General features: G+C 43.7%; 3 protein-coding genes across 3 annotated transcripts in view; 1 reads left to right on the top strand and 2 right to left on the bottom strand.

Moving 5' to 3' along the window:
- tenm1 (teneurin transmembrane protein 1) overlaps positions 1–10,154 on the top strand; it is a 202,998-nt gene extending 192,844 nt beyond the window's left edge. The window contains exons 32-38 of the mRNA XM_005916517.3: positions 421–665; positions 1,228–1,370; positions 3,038–3,249; positions 3,716–4,017; positions 4,962–5,668; positions 6,345–6,487; positions 8,546–10,154. Of these exons, the coding sequence (XP_005916579.1) occupies positions 421–665; positions 1,228–1,370; positions 3,038–3,249; positions 3,716–4,017; positions 4,962–5,668; positions 6,345–6,487; positions 8,546–9,301 (2,508 nt within the window). The 3' untranslated portion in view covers positions 9,302–10,154. The remainder of the gene's footprint in view (positions 1–420; positions 666–1,227; positions 1,371–3,037; positions 3,250–3,715; positions 4,018–4,961; positions 5,669–6,344; positions 6,488–8,545) is intronic.
- Positions 10,155–10,269: 115 nt separating this feature from the next.
- Positions 10,270–14,671, bottom strand: sh2d1ab (SH2 domain containing 1A duplicate b). Its single transcript, XM_005916516.3, has 3 exons — positions 13,972–14,671; positions 13,610–13,673; positions 10,270–11,909 (listed from the first exon to the last, which is right to left on the bottom strand). The coding sequence occupies exons 1-3, from the start codon at positions 14,106–14,108 to the stop codon at positions 11,646–11,648; spliced, it is 465 nt and encodes a 154-aa protein (XP_005916578.1). The 5' UTR covers positions 14,109–14,671; the 3' UTR covers positions 10,270–11,645.
- A 3,097-nt stretch (positions 14,672–17,768) lies between these two features.
- Positions 17,769–20,967, bottom strand: LOC102289345 (type-2 angiotensin II receptor). The gene is made up of 2 exons (XM_005916520.3): positions 20,647–20,967; positions 17,769–20,151 (listed from the first exon to the last, which is right to left on the bottom strand). Exon 2 carries the CDS (start codon positions 20,086–20,088, stop codon positions 18,751–18,753), a length of 1,338 nt encoding a protein of 445 aa, XP_005916582.1. The 5' UTR covers positions 20,089–20,151; positions 20,647–20,967; the 3' UTR covers positions 17,769–18,750.
- Positions 20,968–25,177: the final 4,210 nt, after the last annotated feature.

The raw sequence follows: 25,177 nt of genomic DNA, 5'->3' as shown, positions 1-25,177 counted from the left end.
ATTATTAACACATTAATATCATACCTTACAGTTGAATAAAGACATTAAAGAGAACATTGTTTTAGTGCAGCTGAAACTGTGTGAATAGCTACGCAGATTTTTAAGAGGGGGGAGCAGCGGTAAACAAAAACGCTGCTGTCTGAAAACCAATTATGGTTTTTCTTTTTTCTCGTTTTGTTTTTTCGACACGTACGTCTGATAATTAAATAGCTTTCAGTGAATAACTGAAGCGGTCTCAAACTAAAACCAAGGTTGCTTTTGAAGAGCCGATTTTTTTTATTTATTGAGGAGAAAGTTTTAACCCAGTGACATTGGAATTTAAAAAGAGAGAGTGCAAAAGACAGAAAACGAGAAAGCCGTGAAACCACAGAGATGCAGTGTGTTGGAACTGTCTGTGAATATCTCTGTGTGTTCTTACAGTCCATCATGCTGCTCCTGCACAGCCAGCGGCGCTACGTCTTTGAATACGACCAAACGGATCGTCTGGTCGCGGTGACCATGCCCAGCATGGTGAAGCACACCCTGCAGTCGCTGCTGTCCATCGGCTACTACAGGAACATATACGCCCCGCCCGACAGCCAAGCCTCCTTCATCCAGGACTACACCCTGGACGGGCGCCTGATGAGGACTCAGTACTTGGGAACTGGGCGCAGAGTCATCTACAGGTGTGGCACATCGCTGTTTTAGCTCCGTACAAAGACATAACACTGATCGTCTTGATGAAGGTGATATAATTAAAGCGCAATCTTAAAATTTAAAAGCCCAATTACGCCAACTCTAGCGGACACTTGAATGCACGGCACACATCCATCCATCCTTGCGAAATCACACCGATTGGACCGATTAAAGGTCACACCTTTTTTTATTGTCGCACTTTGTCAGACAAACTGATCTGATTTTGATGAAAGTCGGAGGACTGATTCAGGCAGCGTTCTGGCATTTAACATTTTTAATACTCGTTGCCTGGATGAGGATACTGTAATAAATGGTCCCATTTTCAAGATTTGAAAGGCTGTAAGTGCCGCAGCAGCTGGTCTGCTTCTGATGAAATGTTGAAGGATGGTGCAACTTAGCGACCCAAAGGGATCCGTGTATTATTAATGTGGCATAGCATGTTTACTTACATTGAAGATTAAATGCAGTGTGCTTTAAAAAGAAGGTACTTTTATTTTAACATAACTTACTTATCGATCATCTATTCAAAAATGTGTTTCTTTCCCCCGTCAGGTATACAGCTGCGGCTCGCCTCTCGGAGGTGGTTTATGACTCCACCCTGGTGACCTTCACCTATGACGAGGCCTCTGGAACAGTCAAGACCATTCATCTCACCCACAATGGCTTCATAAGCTCCATACGATACAGGCAGACAGGTACGTACATGTGCTCAAAACAGCCAACAGAAGCACATTTTAGATATTCACAACGTGCAAAAGGATCATAAATCAATCCTGTGAGCAAAATTTTAAAGTCTATATAAGTGGCACGGCGTGCCAGATTTGAGGAGTGATGTCAAATTCAGTAGTCTGGCTTTGAGTCAGACGTCGTGCTATTTCATCTGTGACTGATGCAGCCACAGTTAGAAGTTTCAGTAGGGCAAGGCATGTTCAAGTGGAATAGACTGTGGTCTACCACAGCTGTAAATTCAAGACCACCCCCCGGGCTCTTACCCACGTCGTCTCTTCCCCACCTCCGCAAAAAGGCTTCCTGATCAAAGCAAACAAATGAATGTTTGAATGCAAAATTATATGCGGTGAGCTAGGTGTGGACATACTGCATTTGTTGTTGCATGCCTGAACACTAAAAGTAGCACTTTGCTGGGTTCATATTCGCTCTCATAGAGGAGGCAGGAAATCAAAAAACCATAGCTGAACTTAATACAACTAAACAATACTTTCAGTGCTGAAGGAGAAAATGAGTGAGACAAGACGTTTTCTAAAAGGCGGCGCTATCGACGATGGCACGCCATCGCTGCAGCTGCAGATATAGCATGTTAGGATACAGCCATTGTTAATACAGTTGAGCAGTCCCCTTAAGTTCCATAGTCGGTCCAGGGTCATGGAAAGTGCTCTCATCTCTGCTGCCGGTTCACTTCCCATAGCTTTGTGATTGGCTCGCCACCATCAGTTGTCACTAATCTGCGCGGCGCAGCTGTGTGTGTGTGTGTTTATCGCTTTGCCCTCACTGTGAATAGACTCTCACCTTCCTTTAACTGATCTCATTTCAGCAGAACAAACGGAGCCTTGGAGAGAGGAGAGATAGTGGTAATTGTCCCTTGAGAGGAGACAAGGAAAAGTGTGGCACCGGAAAAAGAAAGATGGGGATATAGAGTGGTGGGCGAGGGAAGGGAAAAGGAACAGAAAGGGAGAAGGGGGAACGATGACAGCTGGGGGGAAATGACAGCTAGAAGAGCGAGATGAACAGACTGCAAGTTCCCCAGGGCTGCAGAAAAGCCTCCACCTCGCTCTCAGTACTTCTGCCATTTTCCCATTAGCGAAGGTTTAGAATCAACATTCCACAGAAAATAAAAATAGAAAGATGTAACACTGATCCAGCTCTCTACAGTCTCCAAAGCTAGGCACTTAGTCATTTTAACTGCAATCAGAGTCATCTCAAATAGCAGCGTAATGGTGTTTCATTAGCAGGCCCTTTTTTTCCAAACAGAGGCCTGGCTGCAGAAGCTCGGAGCAGATGTGATGAATGGTGTTGTTAAAGTTGATGCTCTGACATTAAGCAGCACATTGGCCCATCATGGCTATTGTCTTTAGATTTCATTATCTCTCCATATTAAAGGTCACCACAGGAAATACCATAGAGGTGTGGGGATAGTTAAGATGGAATGGATTGCGCAGTGTGTGTCTCTGTTAATGACGGCGAATTAGGCCTTGATTTGAATTAATTAGGCAGGGTTATGCGGGCGGTGTGACATCCACTTGTAAGGGCTATATGTGTGCTGTGTGTACACTTCATGTCCCTGTATATTTCTGTAAACGCTGTTAAGGGGGTTCTAATGTAAATCTGCTCCGGTTCCTCTGCGTAGGTCCCCTGACAAGTCGGCAGATTTTCCGCTTCAGCGAAGAAGGCTTGGTCAACGCCAGATTTGACTACAGCTACAACAACTTTCGAGTCACTAGCATGCAGGCCGTCATCAATGAGACCCCTCTGCCCATTGACCTGTACCGCTATGTTGATGTGTCGGGGCGGGTCGAGCAGTTTGGCAAGTTCAGCGTCATCTTCTACGACCTCAACCAGGTAGGAAGTCACACCAGTTATCTTACTCGGTAGTGGAAATGTGGACGTTTTAAAGCTGCACCAATCAGCTGTTTCTGCTTTTAAAAAATAATCACATGACTGTGGAATATAAAATCTGACTCTGCAGCTCAGCTCAGTGGCGCGTTTCAGCGTCTTTCAGCTCATTGTTTTGGCCTGCGTTTTAGTCGACTTCGTTTCCGGTCAGTCAGCTGGTTTTACTTGTCTATCAAATCTAGACTTGACAACACTGGCAGGCAACTAGTAACTAGTAACTAAACAGTCAGATATTTCACATGGGTGTCTGTGAACATCCAAACAGACCCAAAAGAGAGTGAAATAATCAAACTTGTGCAATTTGTTACAATTTTGTTTCCAGAGCGTGCTGCATGTGTAAACAAGCAACCTATTAGCCCATGAGTTGGGTGTGACACTTTCATGGACTCTTATGGAGTCAATATGTGTTTAGGTGATCACCACCCATCTGATGAAGCACACCAAGGTATTCAACTCCTACGGCCAGGTGGTGGAGGTTCAATATGAAATCCTCAAGTCCATCGCCTACTGGATGACCATTCAGTACGACTCGTCCGGACGTACAACCACCTGCGACATCAGAGTGGGCGTGGACAGCAATGTGACCCGTTACACTTACGAGTATGATGCAGACAGCCAGCTGCAAAGCGCCTCAGTCAACGAGCGGCCTCAGTGGCGTTATAGTTACGACCTCAATGGGAACATTAATCTACTTAGCCACGGAACCAGTGCAAGGTATGTTAGCACACAAACCCATATACTGTACAGAAAGCATTGAATATAAAAGAAATTGCCTGTTTGTTATTAATAAATCGATAATTCAGATCAGCTCAGAAATCTTTATTATCCATTGCAAAGCAGTGGATAAATATCTTAAGCATGGCTCTCAGAGGAAACCAATAAAATAGCAAAATAAGACATTGTTTATTTATAAACACACACGTGTAAATAATTGTCATATAGCAGTATTGACAGTATTGGCTCTGGCTGCAGGGACATTCTAGCAGTGGTCTGATAGGAGGAGTTGGAATGAGTGGGTGTGAGAGGCATGCATGATAGTGCTGACTTTACATTTAACTGCCTCGGTGTGGAGATCTATCACAGTCGACAGTGACGGTGATGTTGTTTAACCGTTTAATGACTCATAACAGTTTTGATTTGTTTTACACTGAAGGAAAGGTGTTCGAGGATGTGATGTCTGTAGGTGAGAACCGAGTCAATGAGAGTCTTACAGGCAATTTTTTGTTTACATTAAACGATAGTTATGGAACTGGAAACTGTTTTTCAACCCATCAACTGTAACCTTTGTTATGTCACCTTTGTTACGCTGTCTAATCGGGGATATCTGTTGTCATTAACACCTTCTTTGTTATGCACGGAGATCTTGCTGGTGCTTCCCCGCTGCCTCCAGTTTTTCACATTTGCTCATGAGTTTGCAGAAAGGCCACAGAACAGAACCTGAACGACAGATGAGACTGAGCGCAGACAGACCGGGTGAACTATTAAACGGCTGAGACAAACTTTTGCACAGATTTGGCACCAGAATCCCGGTTACATTGTGGTTACATTTGTTGCATACTAACATGATTTTTTGAGCAGTTGTCAACAAAACTGATGCACAGTTGTAGTTGTGTACAGCATGCGGTAAATATCACTCAGGGTCTGATGTTTGTTTTCAGGCTCACGCCGCTGCGCTACGACCAGAGGGACCGCATCACGCATCTCGGCGAGCTGCAGTACAGCGTGGACGACGACGGCTTCCTCCGCCAGCGAGCAAACGACCTGTTCGACTACAATTCCAACGGCCTGCTGACCCGCGTCTTCAACCGCGTGACCGAGCGCACCGTGTGGTACCGCTACGACGGACTGGGCCGCCGCGTGGCCACCAAGAGCAGCCAGGGCGAGCAGCTGCAGTTCTTTTATGCCGATCTGTCACACCCTACCAGGGTCAGCCACTTGTACAACCACAGCAGCAATCTGATCACGTCACTGTACTATGACCTCCAGGGTCACCTTATCGCCATGGAGCTGAGCAGCGGAGAGGAGTACTATGTAGCCTGCGACAGCGTGGGGAGCCCGAGGGCAGTTTTCTCTAGCAAGGGGCGGCTCGTCAAAGAGATTCTCTACACCCCCTACGGAGAGGTTTACCAGGACACCAACCCAGACTTCCAGCTTGTCATCGGCTTCCACGGAGGCTTGTACGATCCTTTCACGAGACTCGTCCACCTGGGAAGGCGGGACTATGACACGCTAGCGGGCCGATGGACTTCACCGAATCACGAACTGTGGGGGGAGCTGAGCAAGGAGCCGAAGCCTTTTAACCTGTACGCGTTCAAAAACAACTGCCCGGTCGGGAGGGTGGAGGAGGTGACGCAGTTTACAACAGGTGAGCGTCACACATGCGCAGACACACTCACGCACACTGCTGCCAAGTCAAAAGCAAATCACTGACTGACTGACAGAAACTAAGTGATACAGAAAGATAGATCACTCAGTGACACCTACTCCTACACGTGCACCTACAGGGGAAACATCTGCCATAAAGAATGAGTGAATGGGCCACATAGCTAACCACAGGTGTGCTGGGTGTCAGAGACGTGAAGCTGTGACAGACAGGATTTACTGGCAACAGAAAGGACAGCCATGCCTCTGATCACATTGTTCTTTAACACAGCCGGTTCTGTTTTCTTCCCTCTGCCTGTCAAGAACATACTGTTTCCCCGAGAGACAAAATAGAAACTGAAACGAGGGAAAGAGATGGGATAGGAGAGTAGAAGATGAATACAGGATGTCAGCGGGGGCGTCTGTCCTTCTGCTTAATAGAACATTCATTTGGCCTGTCACGTTTCCCTGCAGCGGGATTGTTTGTTACACAAGGAGTGTGTTTGTGGGACACGCGCGCACACCAGCAGACACGTCTCTGCCGCACGCTGCACTCATGCATTGTGTGGTTTCCCATACGAGGTGTTGTTTTCCCTGCCCTCGTGACTGTCTGTTTGCTTTGCAGTATACACATTAAATTCTAAACTTTCTCCCGTGCAATTTTCTCTCTTCCTGTCCAGACATCGGTAGCTGGCTGCAGCTGTTTGGCTTTCAACTTCATAACGTGGTCCCCGGTTTCCCAAAGCCTGAGGTGGGAAGAATGGAACAAACATACGAACTGATGAAGGCGCCGACCAAGATGCAGGACTGGGACTCCAGCAAGGTGAGCATCACACCGCTGCTAGATTCTTTCATATCTAACACTGTGTGCCTGTGGTAATGCTTTGTATATTTAAACTATATGTATAACATTTTTTCAAATGTACTAGGGTCTTTAATGTGACTGCGAAACAATATTTTTCATAAAGATATGTCACACACATATGTATATATATATACATATGTGTGTGTTTGTGTGAGACATAGCCTATGTCAGTGCTTGTGATTAACACTTTCATAATTAGTCATTTATCTCATTCGTTTAACACTTTGGGTCTTCATGTGAGATCAGACCGAGAGTCCTCCGCAGAAGCATGAAAACTCAAATTACCTGCTAATTATCTGCCATTTTTATGACCTTAGTGATTCTTCCTAATCGGCTATATGGATGAAAATCAACACTGAGTTGATTATTATGAGAATATTCTCCAAAATGAGTACGAGTAATGAAATGATTAGTTGATTTATTAATTAGTTCATAGACTGATTGTCGTTAAGGTAAATTGGCACGAGCGTTTGAGGGTCCCAGTGTCTCTGTTTTATAGCGTTGCGCACAGCGTGGTAAGGCCACAGCCACCCTGCAGTGTGTTCAAACCTTGCGGGTTTAAAGCTGGGCCACGTTCTTCCTGTTCATGCATGTCTTTACTTCTGCAGTCCAAACACACGCATGTTGTGTTAACTGGTGGGTTTTAAGCTGGTTGATGTAAATGGGCGTTTTGTCTTCCTGTCAGAGACACGTAGGACGTAGCTCTAACACATTAAAATTTTTCTTACATCCACCGAGGACTTCAAGGTCAACTTAATGAGAAAATCCTTATAAGATAGAAACTATTATTCTTAAAAATGTAAGAATAATGGTGTGATGGGTATTCTCAACATATGTTTCCTACTGCTGTTGTTTTTATTGACACCATATCGTCATATAAGAAAAGATATGGGGGGATTTGAAATATCACCGACCTTTTGTTCAAGATCAGATAAGGTCAAACTTTGATAAAAGGTCTTATCTTCAAAACTGTGACTAAAATATTGGCTTTGGTTGTATTGGCAACAGTAAGGAAATTATATTGATTATGGGTAGATTCTAAATATAATGTTAATTAATTATTTAATTCATTACTCATCTCACTTTTAAGTTCCACATCTGCTTTTCTTTCATGTTGATACCAAAATGTGTTACATCTTTAAAAAAATATTTTTAGAATTATATTATATTATATTATATTATATTATATTATATTATATTATATTATATTATATTATATTATATTATGAGTTCAGTTTATTCATGTCCAGTTATTTACATTAGTACTTTAGTATCCATGACCTGCTCCTACATAATGTTTGTGTAATCCGAGTAGCCTTATCTGACTTTCTTTGCTGATGTCTAATAGACATTATCAGTAGTGTTAAAGGCACTCTAGTGCTCGGGCAGCTAGCCAGTATGAAGCTACTGCCTATAGCACCGTCTGTCACATGTTGTCTGTGTGATGACACATCAGTGCACATTTCTTTAAAATTGTAAATTTCTGTAAAATGACGATACGTTTTCACTCTGACCAGAACATGATGTCATACTTTTTGAGAATAGTGTGTTAATTTTGTCCTGTACATTACAGCAACAATCCATAACCCTTTATTAAATTTTTTATTTTATTTTTTTAATAAATGTGTGATCAAATAAATTTTTTTCATTACTAAATATTAAAAAGGAATTTACTGAACAATAAAATGTAATAAGAAATAATAATAAATATACTCCAAAGTATGTGACGTATATTAAAATAGTTTTCAACACAACAGATAAAATAAAAAGCACTTTGCACTTGTTTTTACTGCATTTCCAAACGTCCTAAAGTCGGTTTAAAAGCAGCCACGCAAACTGCAAATAAAATATGATGCTATTTTTTTAAAAGTTGCCCAGACAGTGATGTGTCTTGGTGGAGGTTTGCCTCTCAAAGTGCTTCATGTTTTCTACGTGTCGAAATATCTAGTGTGGATCGTGTGTTTCTGTACGTCATGCAGAACGCTGTAATAAATGAGTCCGTCTGTTTTTCTCTAGTTGGTTTTGGGAATCCAGTGCGAGCTGCGGCGCCAGCTGAGGAGTTTCATCTCCCTGGAGAGGTTACCTCTGGTCTCTGAGCCCGTGGGCTCCACCTGCCACCGACCGGCGCACCCCCCTCCCTTTGGCTCCCGGCCCTCCATCCTCGGCCCCAGCATCCGCTTTGCAGTCTCTCACGGCCGAGTGAGCGCGGAGGTCATTGGAGTGGCCAGCGAGGACAGCCGCCGAGTCGCGGCCATCTTGAACGGCGCCATCCACCTCACTGGGATGAGCTTCACCGTGCACGGCTGCGACACCCACCACTTCCTCCAGTCGCGGCCGATCGAGGAAGATCTCGCCCTGGGGCTGGGAGTCGGGGGCCGCGTCCTGGAGAGCGGCGTGAACGTGAGCGTGTCTCAAATGAGCGCGACGGTGAACGGCAGGACTCGGCGTTTTGCCGACATCACTCTCCAGCAGGGGTCTCTGTGCCTGTGCGTGCGGTACGGTGGGAGCGAGGAGGAGGAGAGGGCGCGGGTGAGGGAGGAGGCGAGGAAGAGAGCAGTGGAGGGAGCTTGGGAGAAGGAGAGAAGGAGGGTGGAAGCGGGAGACGCCGGGAGCAGGGCGTGGAGCGAGGTTGAGAAGCAGCAGCTGCTGTCTGGGGGACGCGTTCAGGGTTACGACGGCTACTACTCCCTGCCTATAGAGCAGCAGCCGGAGCTGTCTGACTGCCCCTCCAACATCCACTTTATGACACTGAGCGAGGTGGGGGGCAGGTAACAGAGACACACGAGCGGCCCCCCACCCCACCAAAGACTGCCTGTTTCTACTCTACTCTGATTTGTTCTACTGTTTCTATACTGTATCGGGGGGGAAAAAAAGAAGACGACATCAGAGAAGAAGAAGAAGAAGAGCGAATGTGTGGGGGAAAAAAACAAAAAACTTCCAAATGCCTTTAATTGTGACAAAATGATGGTATTTTATTATTATCGTCCAGTTTCTCCAATTTCTAACAGTGGCACAAGCAGTGTGGTTTGGCTGTGGCTTTGCTTTTTTGTATCTCTGATCAACCCGACCGACTCGCCGACCGACCGACTCGCCGACCGACCGACTGCCATTCGCTGTTTCAACACTGTTCATCATTTTCTGGACTCTGCTCAACATCACGGCACTGTAGGGAAGAAGACTTTTAGGATCTTGCCAGTGAATAATCCTCTTCGTGACTCGAATCGAGAGCTCTTCGGTTTGCCATTTGAGTTCCTACATGGTTTACCTCGGATATACTATCGTTTACATATTGTGTAAGAGAGGCCTTGTCGACTCTGACACTTCCCCCCTTTAGAGAAGGAAAGCTCTTGTGGTTTTCCGCCTCTGGTGTGCTCCAACAGTAGTTTGTATGAGTGTGTATACTTAAAAATCAAGAATGTATATAGCCAGTGCTTTCTCACACTGAAAAAAAGAAGTGCTCAACTGGAAGTTCTGTTGTTCATAAGTGTCAGTATTGTTAATCAATAGAAAAACAGTTACATTTTTGCAAAGAATTATACATGGCTATAGTAAATATTCTCGCTGAAAAATCTGACTTTATTGGGTTACAAAGCTGATTAAAGTTATTATGTGTGAATTACCAAAATCGCTGGCTGGGATTTCATAGACGTTGTTACTTATTATTTCTGCCCCTGTCCTCCGCTCGCTCTCGTTCACGTCGTCTCCGCGCCTCCCCGCCACACATTTGTTGTGCTCTCTTTGTTCTTGTTTCTGGGAGTTTGTAACTTTTCAAATCTGTGCTGTCATTATCACCCATCATTATGGCTCGAACCGAGATATGCACGAGAAAACCTGCGTCGTCTGTCAGAGGAGAGGGAGCAGAAGAAGAAGAAGAAAGGGGAGGAGGGGAGAAAGAGGGAAAGAAAAAAAGAAAAGCACAGAGGAAAGGGAAAAAGAAATGTGACAGCTGAGGCTCAGCGAGTGGGTGGTGAGTGCAGAAGGGGCAGGACCTGGAGTTGGCTGAGCTGTTCTCTCCAGCTTGTCTCCTCTCATTAGGAAATGCCAATCAGACTACATGTGAACCACTTCCAAGCCTCTCCCCACAAAAAAAAGTTTAAAAAAGAAAGTAAAGAACTTTTTTTTTTCTTTAAATGTTGCTAATCCACCTCCCTGTCCGTCTGCCTCCCCCATCGCCTCCCCCACACACACACACACACTCGCCTCCCGCCGTCGCTCCACCATCTGCCCACCATTAATTGTTTGTGTTTCCTCTCCCGGGCCGCGGATGACAGACACACACACACAATGCATATGTTCTGACTGCGAGCAGGTGATATACATTCCCGACTAGCACTCTGCCGATCGGCCGCGATGCACCTTCCCTTCGAAACCATATGCTCCGTTAGATACTGTCCAACCTCATCTCAGCGGTGAAAAGATGGAGGGTCCGGTTGCTAGGAGACCGCTGCACTGAAGAATTGTCTGCGCTGAATGGATGCTCTCCTCTTTCAGCTCCGCTTTCTCTCTCATTTTTTTTTTCATCATGTAATGCCAATCAGACGAGTGAATGATGGACCCACACACACGCATGCACACACACCAGTAGTCAGCATTCTCTCTGTGGAAATCAGCACTCCAATATGTCAAATTGAATTTTTTTCTCTCGTCCCCCCCCCCTTTCCCCTCAGCATTATGTCAAACGCAGGCTCGGGTGTGTACGGCTGTGTGTGGATGACCTTATTTAAAAGAGTTTATTTCAGCCAATATCATTTATTTTCTTTGCCGCTCACACAACTCTATTGCATTAAGAAAACAGAGCACAATATTTGTTGTCAGCTTATGTATGCGGTAATGGATATTAATGGTTCTGCAGCTGAATCTTTTACATCCCAGAAAGTTAAGAGGGGAGGAGAGAGGGGGGGTTGCACTTTCTGTGCTGCATATGCAAAAAAAAAAGTAGAAGGAGGCTGAGATCTGAGTCACTGCTGGAGCCTAAATGAGCTCAATGTAGCAAATGGGGGGGGGGGAATGACATTTACTTGATGCACATTATGCAAAAAACGCAAACAGCAGGAATGGTGCCCTGGCAGTATTTCTGCTTAGAAATGAGGTCAGTGGTGCAGCTTAGGGTTCGCCCCTAACCAAAAGCTTGTCGCACCTCCTTCTTGTTCCTGTTTTTCTGTCCCTGTGCAGCATGTGGCATCCGCTGCTGGAAGTAAGGGTTCGGGCTGCTCTCCGTCGTCGACGAGCTATTACAGGGCTCCTCTGTGTGTGTCTGCGCCCGTCTCTGAGCGGTGACAGGGTAAAGCAGAGGCATGGCAATTCCTTGTCCAGGCTTCTGGAAAGCTGCTATCAAATTCTTGATTTGCCGGAAATATCGTTTCTGCACACCAGGAGTGGTCTGAAACATGAGAGGGAGAGAGAGAGAGAGAGAGAAGAAGTAGAAGTGCAGAGAATTCAGAGCATTTCCCCATCTCCACATCAAAACCCCAGTGGGGAGATGAAGAGGACGGGACAGAGCCGCCTTGAAATGAGCTCTCGCAGATTTTACCTTATAAAAAGACATCAGATACGCTGCCAGTGGAGGCAGTAATACAAGTGCGTCTCGGGGATGGACTGGGGATGGTGTCAATTATACATTTTTTGCATATCTGGATTCAGTAATCCAAAGTAAAAGGACAGATAAATAAATAAGACGAGGCAGAAGAGATAAAATATATATAAGAGCTGTAAAAAAAAACAAAAAAAAACACGTGCTGTGGAAGGGAGGGAAACATACTGATGATATACTCAAGGAGTTTAAAAGCTACACTGGGAATATACGGGATGCAATTACCTATGAAAACATCCTCTCCTGTGGGTATTTTAAATAGTTTTTAAGTCAATAAAAAGCATTATTTTAGGATTAATGCACCACAAGATGCTTTAACAGTCCAGTAATCTCAAGAGCCTTATTTGTAACAGAGAAGCACTGAAATAAAACTTAGAAAACACACACAAATATCTTTTAAAGAAATGATGATAGCTTAGTAAAGTCATTTTTCTCTCTCACAGGGAGCTTTGCATCATTTCTAATTGAAAACGCTCTCATCTTTCTCTTTTTCTATTCTTTCCACCCCCTCCCTGCACTTGTTTGTTTGCCCACAGCTGTCACTCCAGCGTTTAATATTCCTAAACCACTACAGCGCTATAATTTTGTCAAGTAAGGCCTTTAAAAAAAATACATTATGTGTTTTCATTCGGCCCCATCAATCAAACTGCAAATAAATAAATAAGTACAACGGTGAAAACGGTTTTCTTTCGATATGGTTTTTTTTTAAAGAAAAAAACATATCATTTAATCAAATGTGGGGAGCTCTCCCGCCCAGCACAGCACTTTGGATGTTTCCTGTCTCCGGCCACAAGTGTTACCTCTGCTCCTGAGAATATTTCATTAGAGTGATTGATATTGCGCATGAATAATGGAAACTGTTATCGAGCTTGTAGGGAAATTCTTGTAATTCAAGCCTCCACACCGAAACCCAAACATGCACACACACGCACACCGCTCTCCTTCAATCCCTCAATCCATCCCCATCTGCTCGCCTGACGGCATCAGTGAGAATGAGCGAGGTTAAAATGTCGCTACGAGAGCGTCGCGCTCAGTCGGAGATAGACGCGGCCTTCAGATGTCTCTATACATTCCCAATCCCGGGGTGTTCGCCACCCCTCGGCGCTCAATTACACATCCCATCAGAAATGCTGTCAAATGCAATATCCCCCCCCCCCGTCTCTGGAGTATATGCTGATGCTGTGGCATCTTCAAAATTTGAGGTGGGGGTTGGTGGGAGATGGATTTCACTGGGTGTTATTGCTAAAGCAGAAGCGTACCCATTTCTCAGTGCTGTCACTCCTCAAAAAAACGAAACACATGTTTGTGCCTCCGCAGCTTGTTGAATTACAACCAGCACCAAAACTACTTCTAAACCAATAAGCGAGGCAGATGTGTGCAGCTGCTTCTGGGAACTTTTCTGGGGAGGGGATGGAGTGAAAAGAGGCACAGCACAGACTAAAGAGCGAGACCAGGATGAAAAAAGAAATCTTAATAGTAAAATGTCTTACCTCTGCTGCCCATGAGCCTGCATCATCTCTGTGGATTCTATATGTGTAGACGTAGCCTTGGGATCTGCATACAAACACAAACAGAAACATGGGTTTGTATTTCAGTGTTTCTTCTTACTGTCACTATCACTTCTGCTTTTGGGAATCTTTATTTGATGCTTATTAAGAGACCACAGTTACTTATTACTCAGCCGGTTGCCGTATTGCCTTTGCGCTTGCATTTCTCTCTAAACGTGAGGGGATCGATAATCTCTATAACTGCACAAAATAGGATTTTGTATGTGTTGATGTGATTATGAGGTCTCAGCCTAGAGAAGTAGAACAAAAGCAGATGTTGCACTTTTTTCTTTGATTGTACTCACAGCACACACAGGCAGTAGACACCCTCCACGGTGTCACTGTTGCGGACTAGGTAGCACCCGTCTCGGCCGTCCTGGCCCAGCCGCCTTTCTCCCTCGTCCTTGCCGATGGGTCCGTGATAGACGGGCAGGTTTTCCATCACAGTTATTCCCCCAGATGCTCTTTTTCTTCTGCTCCCAAAGTGTCTCTTTCCCCACTTTACCTTTTTTCCCTTCTTTACTACAGGAAAGCTTTTTCTTGCCTTTGCTGCATATGCTCTGGACTGGGAGCACAGGTAAGGCAAGCTGTCTAGCCTCTCCTTCGATCCCCGCTTCTCACCGGTTCAAATATCTGCTCAGGGAGTCTGAGCTTTGGCGTACGAGCTCTCTGATTTCTCTACACTTGTTTACCTACAGTGATAGCAGCTCTCTCACTAACCTCTAACCTTTCTGGGTTGGCTCTTACAGTCTTCCTCGTTCTTTATACCACGCACACATGTGAGCACGCACACACACGCACAAGTAAAGTGTGGGTTTGTCTATCTCTCAGGAAATGATTCTATTTTTTCTTTCTTTTTTGACAGGAAATAACATAAAAGATTCTAACAGAACATTTCCACAACAGAAGAAAGCACAACAGAGGGATAAAGTGAAGCAATCTCGCCCCTTTTTCACATAGGAAAAACGTATGCTGTGATGATGCACTAACGCGCACTGTTTCCAGCCTCAATTTGGTTTCTTGTCAGCAGAAGTTTGCTCAGACTCTATGGCTCTGAAACAACTTCTATGAATTGTGTGGCACAATATGTAGGCAGTCATGGAAGTTGTGCTCAGATCCTTAATTATACATGCTTGTTAAAAAAAAACATGTAGAATATATCAGAATGATTTAAAATTCCTAATTAAGTTTTTAAAAACAGTTTGAAAAATAATAAATGAAATCAATAATACGCAACAAAATTGATTTAACAAGTGAAAATAACACAGCTGTTCTTTTAAAAGTTTCAAGCTTGTTTTTACACATTTAGACGATTTATTAAAAATGGCAACAACTATTTTAATTTCTCAAATCTTTGTTGTTTTTAGTGTAATTGTGAAATTTGTTGGAATGTCAGATAAATTTGTCAACATAACTGATGCCTGGTTACATTGTGTATACACTCACCAGCCACTTTATTAAGTACACCTGCTCATTTAGGGATTTTAAGCATGAAGAATATGTCAAGACAACCTCTAAAATTTAAACACTTCAAAATGGGAAAGAAAGTTGATTTAAATGACTTTGCATGTGGGGTGATTGTTGGTGTCAGAGGCTGATCTGAGCGTTTCTGCTGATCTAAGATGGGCTACCACAGCATAAGACCACAGCTTCCATTACCTTATCTGATGAGTATCTATTTCTGCAGCAGCATTCAGACAGTAGAGCAAGAATTTGGCATAAACAACATGACGTAAAGACTCCATCCTGCCTTGTATCAGTGGTTTAGGCTGCTGGTGGTGTAATGGTGTGGGAAGTATTTTCTTTGGCACACTTTGGCGCCCTCAGTACCACCTGAGCATCATTTCAACACCTCAGCCGACTTCAGTGTTGTTGCTGACCATGTCCATCTGTTTGTGACCACAGTGCACCCAAGCAGGATAACATCTCACAAAAATTAAAGGTTTCTTGATTATGACCACCAACAAATCTCCAGTAACTGTGTGATGTCAAGCCAATATGGGCCAAAATCTCTGAGAAATGTTTCCAGCACCTCGTTGAATTAAGGCAGTTTTAAAGGAAAAAGTGGTCCAACGTGGTACTAACAAAGGATACCTAATAAAGAGGCCAGTGACTATATTACTGCAAAAAGTGGAACTATAAAGTAGTTCAAAATAATAACTACATACAGCTCACAGCAGTGAACTGCAGCTATTCTCACTTATTTTCACTAGTTTGTTTTAGAAATGTTTTTAAATGCATATCCAAGTTTCCTGAGACCAGGAGCTGTAACCTCCTCAGAATATTTCTTTTTAACTGCCACCTCAACTTGCTCAAGATTCAAATGACAATATTTCAAGATTAGATTCGCTGTGACGTTTTTTTCCAAAAAGCCTTCCACCTACAAGTTTATGTGACATGATGTGTTAAAACCTCAGCTCATTTCGGCGTTGACAGTTTTAATAAAGGGGCAGATTCGTCCTATTTTCCCACCACTGGCCTGCCTCCCTTTGATGCGTGGCAAAAAAAAATCTCAGCAATTCTTATTATTTCTCTACTTTAACTTGTAATGGAACACATAAAGAGGAGACAAGAAAAGAAAGAAAAGTCTAATTTGCACTTGGGTGCTCAGCTGAATTAAACTGATATGTCAGAGGAAGACATTTTAAAGCAGATAAAGGAAGGGAGAGAAAAAACCCGAAGCAATGTGCTTCTCGGTATTTCTCAGCATGCATTTTCTCATCACATGTCCACACATCTCCTCAGCCACATATCTCTTAGTCTGTCTTCTGCTTAAACGTGTGTTCAAAGACACTCCCACCTGTTCTGTAGAAGAGCGAGGAATCAGCTAATGAAGCTGCGCGTACAACAAACTCATCCAGCAATCTGTCCCATCAGTAGGAAAGTTCTGTCGTGTCAAATTAAGAGTCTGGTGATTAAAATATTCAATGTTTACTGCGGTGACATTACCACGGGAAACGTCAATTTGCTGATAGCACGGCGTCTGGTACTCTGAGCTCATCTGTCATGTTCAGATGTAGGCTTTTTTATTTGCAGGACTGAATGCTGTTCTTGACCGCATGGTGTCCTTCACATCACCAAAAAGCTTCTGCAAGAAAAAACCCTTCAGAAAGGTTACCCATGTGACTCTGGCATTCAGCGTATTCTCCAAGTGGGTGGCTCTCTTTAATGCGGCTTTTGTCGCGGGTGTCTGTTTTTATACATTCAGAAGTGTAGCCTACATGAGTCATCAGTCTGTGTCAGAGCCATTTTTCCCTCGGCTCAGAAAGATCATGAGCAGTGGGACTTTGGGCCTTTGACTGGGTTAGCACCCAATGGCATCTCTTTCAATGATTCTGCAGCATTTTAGCGCCACCCAGTGGCATAAAGCGGGAAATATTCATGTATTTCAAGTAGACTGAAGAAGTTTTCCTCACTTTATTTATTAGCAGCCCCCCCCCCCCAAAAAAAAAAACCCATTCAAGATAGAAAAGAAGAATTTACCATTTATTCATAATAAAGCCTTTCAGTGATTATTAACTCATTCACTGCCATTGACGTCTATAGCCGTCAATTGCAGTGAATGAGTCAATGGGTTTAACTCATTCACTGCCAATGGCTGGCAGTGAATGAGTTAATTTAGCTTTCCTGCTTGTAAAAATTCCTTGCAACCACCAGTCCGGAACAAAATTACTCCATGTTGTATTGCCTCTCAGCTCACAGAGAGACAGCCCAGGGTCAATGCAGAATGCAGCAAATCTATACTGGACACAAATAGCAGGCAGAGATATATCATTGATCAGCTGCAGGCTCCCTCAACCAACACAAGCGGCTGGACTGGAATGCATCATAAGGATATTAGTATGAGATTATGATATCTGGCCTTGATATGTGTGGAATTTGTGTGAGGCTTTCTGGAAGGGGAGACTGGATGTCCATCTGCCAGGCTGACAGTAATCTCAGCTCTCATATTCCCAGGTGGGGAAAGCTCGGAGTCACAGCTGTTAGAGGGTAAGACGGGGGAAAAGGAACATTTGAAATCTCTAGTAAATTGATCGGGTTTCACAAAACGGAAGGCATAGTCATTTTGGAGAACTGTATCAAGCAAAGGAAGTGGCATATGGAAAGTGGTTTTTGCTTTATTTCTTTTCCCAATACATACAGATAAATGTCAAGTACACATGATACTTTGGTCCCCCCAAAAGAGGAAAAGTAGACCCTTTTGTGAAATTAATGTATTTGTTTTTAGCTTGTTTTCCTTTACAAAAAAACAAACAAACAATTTAATATAAAATATTATTATACAATGAGATATTTCCTTTTAGAAAAATATAGGATATAACATTTGTATAAGAACAAACCATACTTAAAAAGCATACTATTAAATTAATGCTAGCTAGTGAGATGTCTAGAGCTAGCATAGGCTAACGCTAAATTATCAACTAGACTTTTAAATAATGTGGTCTGATTACCCAACATAGCAACACAGCAACACAATGTAGTTTCTTATATTTCATAGTAATTTGTGCTCGAGGAACATAAAAACTAAAGCAATGCTTAAAAGTCTTAAATTAGCATAGATGTAGCTTGCACTGCTTATAGCTAACAGATTTTTTTTTTTATTCTGCGAGGCTATAAAACAAGCTGTGAATAAATCATCTTTATATACAGCAGCTATGGACAGAGATATGATCATTTGTTTAGATTTGTGTTTATATCCAGATGGTGAATTCATATGCAGTATTTGTTATGTTTTAGCTTTGTTTGTAGTTTCTAGCAACTCCAGGGGGAATATCTTCTTCATTAGCTGCTAATTGTGCCACTCTGTTCAGTTGCTAGGCATAAACTGTGCCTGTCAGCTGTTTGGTTCTTATCAGGTACTGTACATTAAGTTTTGACAATGTCGTTTTTCCAAAATGATTCCCGCTGCAGCCAGAAATTACATCATGTGAGTGACTCACAGGAGATGCTTGATGACTGTCCAAATCAAGTGTGGAAAAAATGTTTTATCTACAGTTATTTTTTGTAAAGCAGAAATGACCTCTGCTAGAATTTGACTTAGTTTTAGTAACAGCTCTGTCTCACACAGCCACGCTCATTGGTGTTCAGCAGTTATCACTGAGGGGATGAGAAAGTCTCCTTGCTGGAGTCAGGGCTGGGAATTGGGGCAGGTACGCAGAGCCAGAGGGCTCCACAATCGCCAAGTCTTTGAGGTCACTGAGTTTTCGTGAGAAGGAGCTCAGCCTGGTGCTGAAGGAGCCCCTCTTCTGGCTGTGTTCTTCCCCTCGGGCCTTTAAACAAGCACACAGGCCCTTGCATAAGCCTCCTAGACGGCCACGGAAATGGTTCCCAATGAAGCAGTAGAGCACAGGGTTGATGGCCGAGTTGGAGAAACCCAGGCAGAGTGTGAGAGGGGTGAGGTTTTGGATGCTCCAGCTTACCCAGCAGCTGTCCAACCAGCCTTCACTATAGAGCACATCCAAAAAGGTCACGCAGTGGAAGGGGAACCAGCAGAGGAAAAATGCCAGAACCACTGCAGCTACTGTCCACAATACCCTTTCAAGCCCCCTACCCTCCAGGGGTCTGGCCCCACTTGACCTGGGATTCACAGAAGGGGTGGGGGGTCTCTCCGGTTTACTATAGCCCTCGTGGGACTGTAGTGATTTAAAGGATGACATGCTGTGTGGGTGAGACAGATTCTGCATTCTTACCAACCCCGTATCAACCAACAAATGTCTACCAATAGCACAGTAGCAACAAGAGATGACAAGGAGTGGTAGAAGAAAGGCCAGAACAATCTTTATCCAGACCAGGGTCCGATACCAGGTATGATCAGGATATAAAATTGCACAGGCCTCCACACCAAGCACATCCAGGTAGTAGGTCTCCCTCAGAGCTAAGGTAGGGCCTGAGCAAGCACATGCCAGAACCCACACAAGGATGCAGATGAACCGGGCGCGCTTGGCGTCTCGTGCACTTTGGGAACGGAGTGGATGCACAATGGCCAGGTAGCGGTCTATGCTCATGCATGTGATAAAGAAGATAGACGCGTAGAGGTTGAGGTTGTGGAGAGCGCCGCAGATTTTGCAGGCTACTCGACCGAAGGGCCAGTTGTAGCCCTGGGAGTAGTAGACGGCCCACAGCGGGAGCGACAACAGGAACAGCAGGTCGGACACGCAGAGGTTCAGCATGAAGGTGTTAGCTACTGTTCTCCTTGAGGCACTACCATGTGCCAGGACACACACTGCCAAGGTGTTGGCTATGGTTCCCAGCACACAGATCACACTGTAGACGGTGGGGATGACTGTGGTCATGGGCACAGGAGGCCAGTCCGAGCAGAGGGGAGCAGAGGGAGTCGGGGAGGTGTTCACAAAAAGCTCCGTCGTCGAATAGAGGGAAGAGGTGGAGTTGAAAAGGGAGAGGTCATTTGGGATTGCCATCATGGAACTGGATGTACCGTTGCCTCACACAGTTTAACTTCCCTCCTTTGAGTTTTCCAAGGGCAGCTGGAAATAATGCAAAACAAGAGTGCATTTAAAATTCAGCTGCCTTTTATGGACAAAGTTTCTCTACACAGGCATCTTTATTTGGTGCGAGCCTTTATTAGGTGTCTTACTTGATATCTAATCAAAGCAAAAATACATTACGCCATACTTGATACACTGTAATCCAGTGGCTGTAATCCAGTTTTATTGGAATACTGTAAAAAAACATCTTTCTTCAATTAAAGATTACATTTTTGAAACAATCATGAATTAATTTGAAAAAGTTTTAAAAGTGTTAAAAGACTAAAAACTAATCTTGCAACAGTGTACAAGTGAAAGCACTACTAACTGCATAAATAAATCAAATTCAAAGCAAGCCATCATTCGTACATGGAAAATGATCTCATCGACTACGCTGATTCCAATAAAAAATGATTCTGACGGTTGAAGTTGTGATAGAAAAGAGATAGAAAACTCTCGCTCTTAGACTAGTAAAGCCATTTATGATTTCTTTACCTGATGTAATTGAGCGTCCAGTCCAAACAGTCTAGCTCTTTTTCAAAGCTTCTTTTGGCTAAAATCCATGTCTTGACAATTTCTCCTCGACCCCTTTAAAAGAAATCTGCACAGCTGAAGACCCCGGACTGTATCATGCTCATGAGTTGGACCGCCTGTGTGTGTGTGGAGCAAACAACCTCCAGACTCTGAGAAACCAGATGACGTTGGGGGTCTTATAGGCCCCGGGAGTCTCTTGACGATTGCACAACAGGGAAGTTGCTGTACGTCACACACCTTCATCACTACCAAGGGGCTGGACTGTAACTGGACGTAAGCCAGCCTGCACAGAAGGAGAAGAACAGAAAGACATAAACTTGCTCTGTTTCTTTTTTTTCCCTGTATCCTTTCTTTATCCCTCCCCGCCCTCCCTCCAGGAACTTCCACCAGAAACTAACAAAATCAAATCAAGATGTATGTTGTAGTAAAACTTTGTCTCCAGTGACTGCAGCCACAAGGCAGCGTGTCATACCTGACCATAATAAATGGGACGCTGGTGTGTTCTGTATTTCAAACTTACAGCTCTAACTGCCCCCGACGGGGCCTCTGACCCCAGAAAGAGAGGCTCTGTTAATTAGCAGAGCCTCGCACTTTGTGTCATATTGGTCCTGCTGGCGGTCAGATAAGCCATGGGAAATATTTACTCTATTTGAGCGGAAGTCAAACCAGCTCCTGGGCCAGAGAGAAAAAAGGGAGGGGGGAGAGAACACTGTATGGAAGATGGATGTGGAGGAAGATGAGCAGGAACTGCGGGGAGTGAAGAAGAAGATGCGAAGGCAGAAGGGAGAGAAAGACAAGGGAAGGGAAGGAGAGAAAGCGGAGATTCCCTCCAGTGGTTTTTTATTAAGGCCTCTGGTGAAAGTTAATGAGGGATGCGTGCAAAGCTCCGACACTGATTACATCACAGCTCCTTTGATCAGCACGTTTGCACCTATGCTGCACTACGTGTAGAGGCGGGTGCACTCAGACCGGCGTGCGTTCATCGACGCCAGCGCACTTGGATCTGTTTACATGTGCGCGCACTCTGCTCCATTGAGCATCTATCAGGACGTGATGTTTTCTAATGGCTGCGGGAAAGCTGACAGCGAAGATGAAGGATGAAGGCGAGACAGAAAACAGAAGATTTTGAAGGCCGCAAAATGAGGAGGTTCGCTGTGGCGTGCTTGCAGGATATGAACTGGGAACGTGCTGCAAAGCGCAAAATTATTAAAATGCGATAGCTTTTGCTTCTCCAGAACGGAAACTTTGTCATGTACTGGCATGCTGGGTATGCACAGTTGTTCTCATACTCAGACATGTCATATTTTCATGAGGACCCTCGCAGATAATAACACATTCCTCAGCTCCGTTAGATGAACCTTAAAAACCACGTTTTACATGACATACGACCCTTTAAGGCATCCTGTCCTAAAGGTCACTAAAGCTTTAAATCAACAGTCCTCTCAGAGACAGGAATGCAAACACACACACACAGAGATCGACAGAAGCCAAGCCTTAGTCATGACATGCAACAACTAAAAACAGAAATTTATGCTTTCACGCTGGCCAACAGAAATACCAGATGACAGAGAAAGCAGAGCTATGTCTGTGCCTCACCAGTTCCACCATAACAGAGTGATGAACCTCTCCTTACGTCTCATCAGAAGATATTGTTCTTTTTACTCTACTAGACTTAGTTTTAGCTAAAACAACTACACAGAAACTCTTTGCCATATGTATGCAGAGTTTCATTGATAGGTGCTCTTACTAAACAGTGACAGCCAATATCCTTAATGTGGTCGTCTCAAACCACAGCTGTGGCTGTGGGCACAGGAACCCCACCCACCTGCTTTTCAAACCTAATATTTGTGACAGGCAAAGAAGGGTGGTGTTAAAGGGGGAGGATGCAATTGCACTTTAATGTAAGCTTAAATATGGCTATATAATATGGCTCCAGACTCAGGACATAATTCCCCTGTAATTACATGGAATTTCAATTATTTTAGTTATAATTACAAAGTCATTTACAAATAAACACACTAGACTAAGGCGACAAGTCTGGCTTATAGAGGAAACAAAGTCACTACTATACAGTTAGTACTGATTAACTTCCTGGTAATTTAGGGGAAAACAATCTTGCACTGTGTGCTGTGCTTTTGTTGTGCAGGCTGTAGTACGGAGCGACTTAACCATCTTTATTTTTTCACATCATTATTTAACATTTATTACACTGATGGGCATGCTATACTTAAAATTACTTACAGTAAAATGGGTGTCTAGGCCCAGATGTACAGCATACTTAAGATAAGATAAGAAGAACTTTATTTATCCCGAGGGAAAATCTTTTGTCATACACAGAGACAGAGCAACAGAGGAATAAGATATACAATATATACAATATATACAATATATACAATATATACAATAAAAATATTAGTATACAGTAATATACAGTAGGATAATGCAAAATATGATATCCAATAACTCTAATGAAGTAACAATATAACTATATCCTGAAAAATAAATAGCTTAGCTATCAGTGCAGGTGATTATATAAGATGGAAAAATATTGTTTCTTTCACCACTAAATTACCAGGATTACACAGTATGTACAAGTATTTCCACACTACTCAAATTTACTGCAAGTATAATTAATTTCTCTTAACATCAAAGGAACAGAAAACAGCTGTTTTACAGTAAGCCATGTCATCGCACGTCCATCCATCCATTCACTTCCACGTATCCTTTTCAGGGTCGCCAGCGCCCCGCTATCCCAGCTGTCTTAGGGCGAGAGGCGGGGTTCACCCTGAACAGGTCGCCAGTCTGTCGCAGGGCTAACACATAGACAGAGACAACCATTCTAATCTAACCAAGCTAATTTAGTCTGGTGCATTTTAACGTTCTGCTATTAGGCCTCCGCGGCCAGTGTGATTATACTGTTACAGCTTTATAAACACAAATAAGCTTAAAAAGTTATTTGAACCTTCACAGTTATCAAGATAATTGCATTTTGTACAGTTATTATGACGGACCTGGTTTGATCTCTGTTGTGCTTTAGCGCTAAACAGATTGAAAACACTGTGAGGCTGTAAGTAGGTTAAGAGGAATTTCAATTTTAATTCTGGTGGAAGGCCTGTGCGGCGGATTGTGAGCAAGACGACGAGATGGAGGATGATGGAAGTGAAGCGAGAGGAAAAGGAAGGTCGCCCTGAAGGTAACAGGAAGGACAGAGGGTGCTCGACAAGTGCTACAAAACTGACAGTGGAGCTTTTTTATGTCACTGGAATCATAAATATTAAAATAAAAATGAGGAAAATAGTCTTAAGCTTTATACTCCAAGCAGACTGCAGGATGTTGGGAAATGAGTTTAAATATGAGATTTCAAACAATAAACAATGACCTTTGTAGATAGTTGTGTGCGGTTGTCGGCTCAATTAATTGCCAAAAAATATTTAAAAACCAGAAGATATGTGAGAAATATGGCTCAAGAAGTGATGGTGGCTCACAGACACTGATTAGTTCTGTGCTTCACCCCTGACCGCTACACCGCTGAAAAATGCTAAAAAATCAAAATAATTGTCTTGCTCAATCACACACACACACACACACACACACACACAGAATGTTTTCTTTGACCTTTGTCAACAATTGGAAAGGCAATCACACAACATCCTATCTGCAGACAATCAATTAAAGCGGCTCACGGTGAATTCACTCTTCAAGGCGGTGATTGCACGTTAAAACGAGGCAGCGTCTGCTGCACGCTCAAAAATCCCCAAAATCACGCATTCACTCGGGCTGAGTGAGAGCGAGCATGTATGGGAGAGCGGGAGGCTGTGTGTGTCTGCACAGTCAGGCACCAGATAAGGAGAGCAACAGAGCAGAGGGCATCAAACCTCGGCTCACCTCGCAAACTATTGCTGGACATCACTCTCCCAGCTAATTATTTTCTTTCACAGTTCATTTTAGCCTGGATTAAAAGCACGACATTTAATTCATTATTATTATTATCATCATTATTATTCCACTGGCGTAGTTTGCCAGGTTTTTCTGCTTTCTGTTTCCTTGGCGCTCATTAAATAAAATGCTATTAACAGCTGTAAAGAAAAAGGGAAAAAAACTACAGCTGATATCAGCAGCCTGAAAAACGTGCCAAACTCTGCTAAAACCAGTTTGTTGCTCTTCAGCGGGCTAAATTGCTACCATCTGATTTAATCCCACACTTGCAGGAAAAACATGTACTGCGAACACATGCTGGCTTGCATAATCAGAAGAGGAAGTTGTGCTTCAGTAAACATGCACAGCTTCCATTACTCTTGTGTTTATGGTTTTTTGCTGATAAATGTGATATGTGTTTATTTGCTGGTGGAGGAGGCGGTGGGGAGGTGTCCCTTGCTGAACAGACCCTGAGAAGATAACCACCACAAACCATAACCCCCATAAAGTCCTCTGTGGAAAATCCAGCTCATGGGGGTGAAAGGTGAGAGGTCAGGGTTGTAGTCCCCCCCCCCCC

The sequence above is a fragment of the Haplochromis burtoni genome, unplaced genomic scaffold (genome assembly GCF_018398535.1).
Source record: "Haplochromis burtoni strain Fernald_Lab_line unplaced genomic scaffold, NCSU_Asbu1 Contig_19, whole genome shotgun sequence".
Taxonomy (NCBI): domain Eukaryota; kingdom Metazoa; phylum Chordata; class Actinopteri; order Cichliformes; family Cichlidae; genus Haplochromis; species Haplochromis burtoni.
This window is presented reverse-complemented; position numbering and strand designations above follow the sequence as displayed.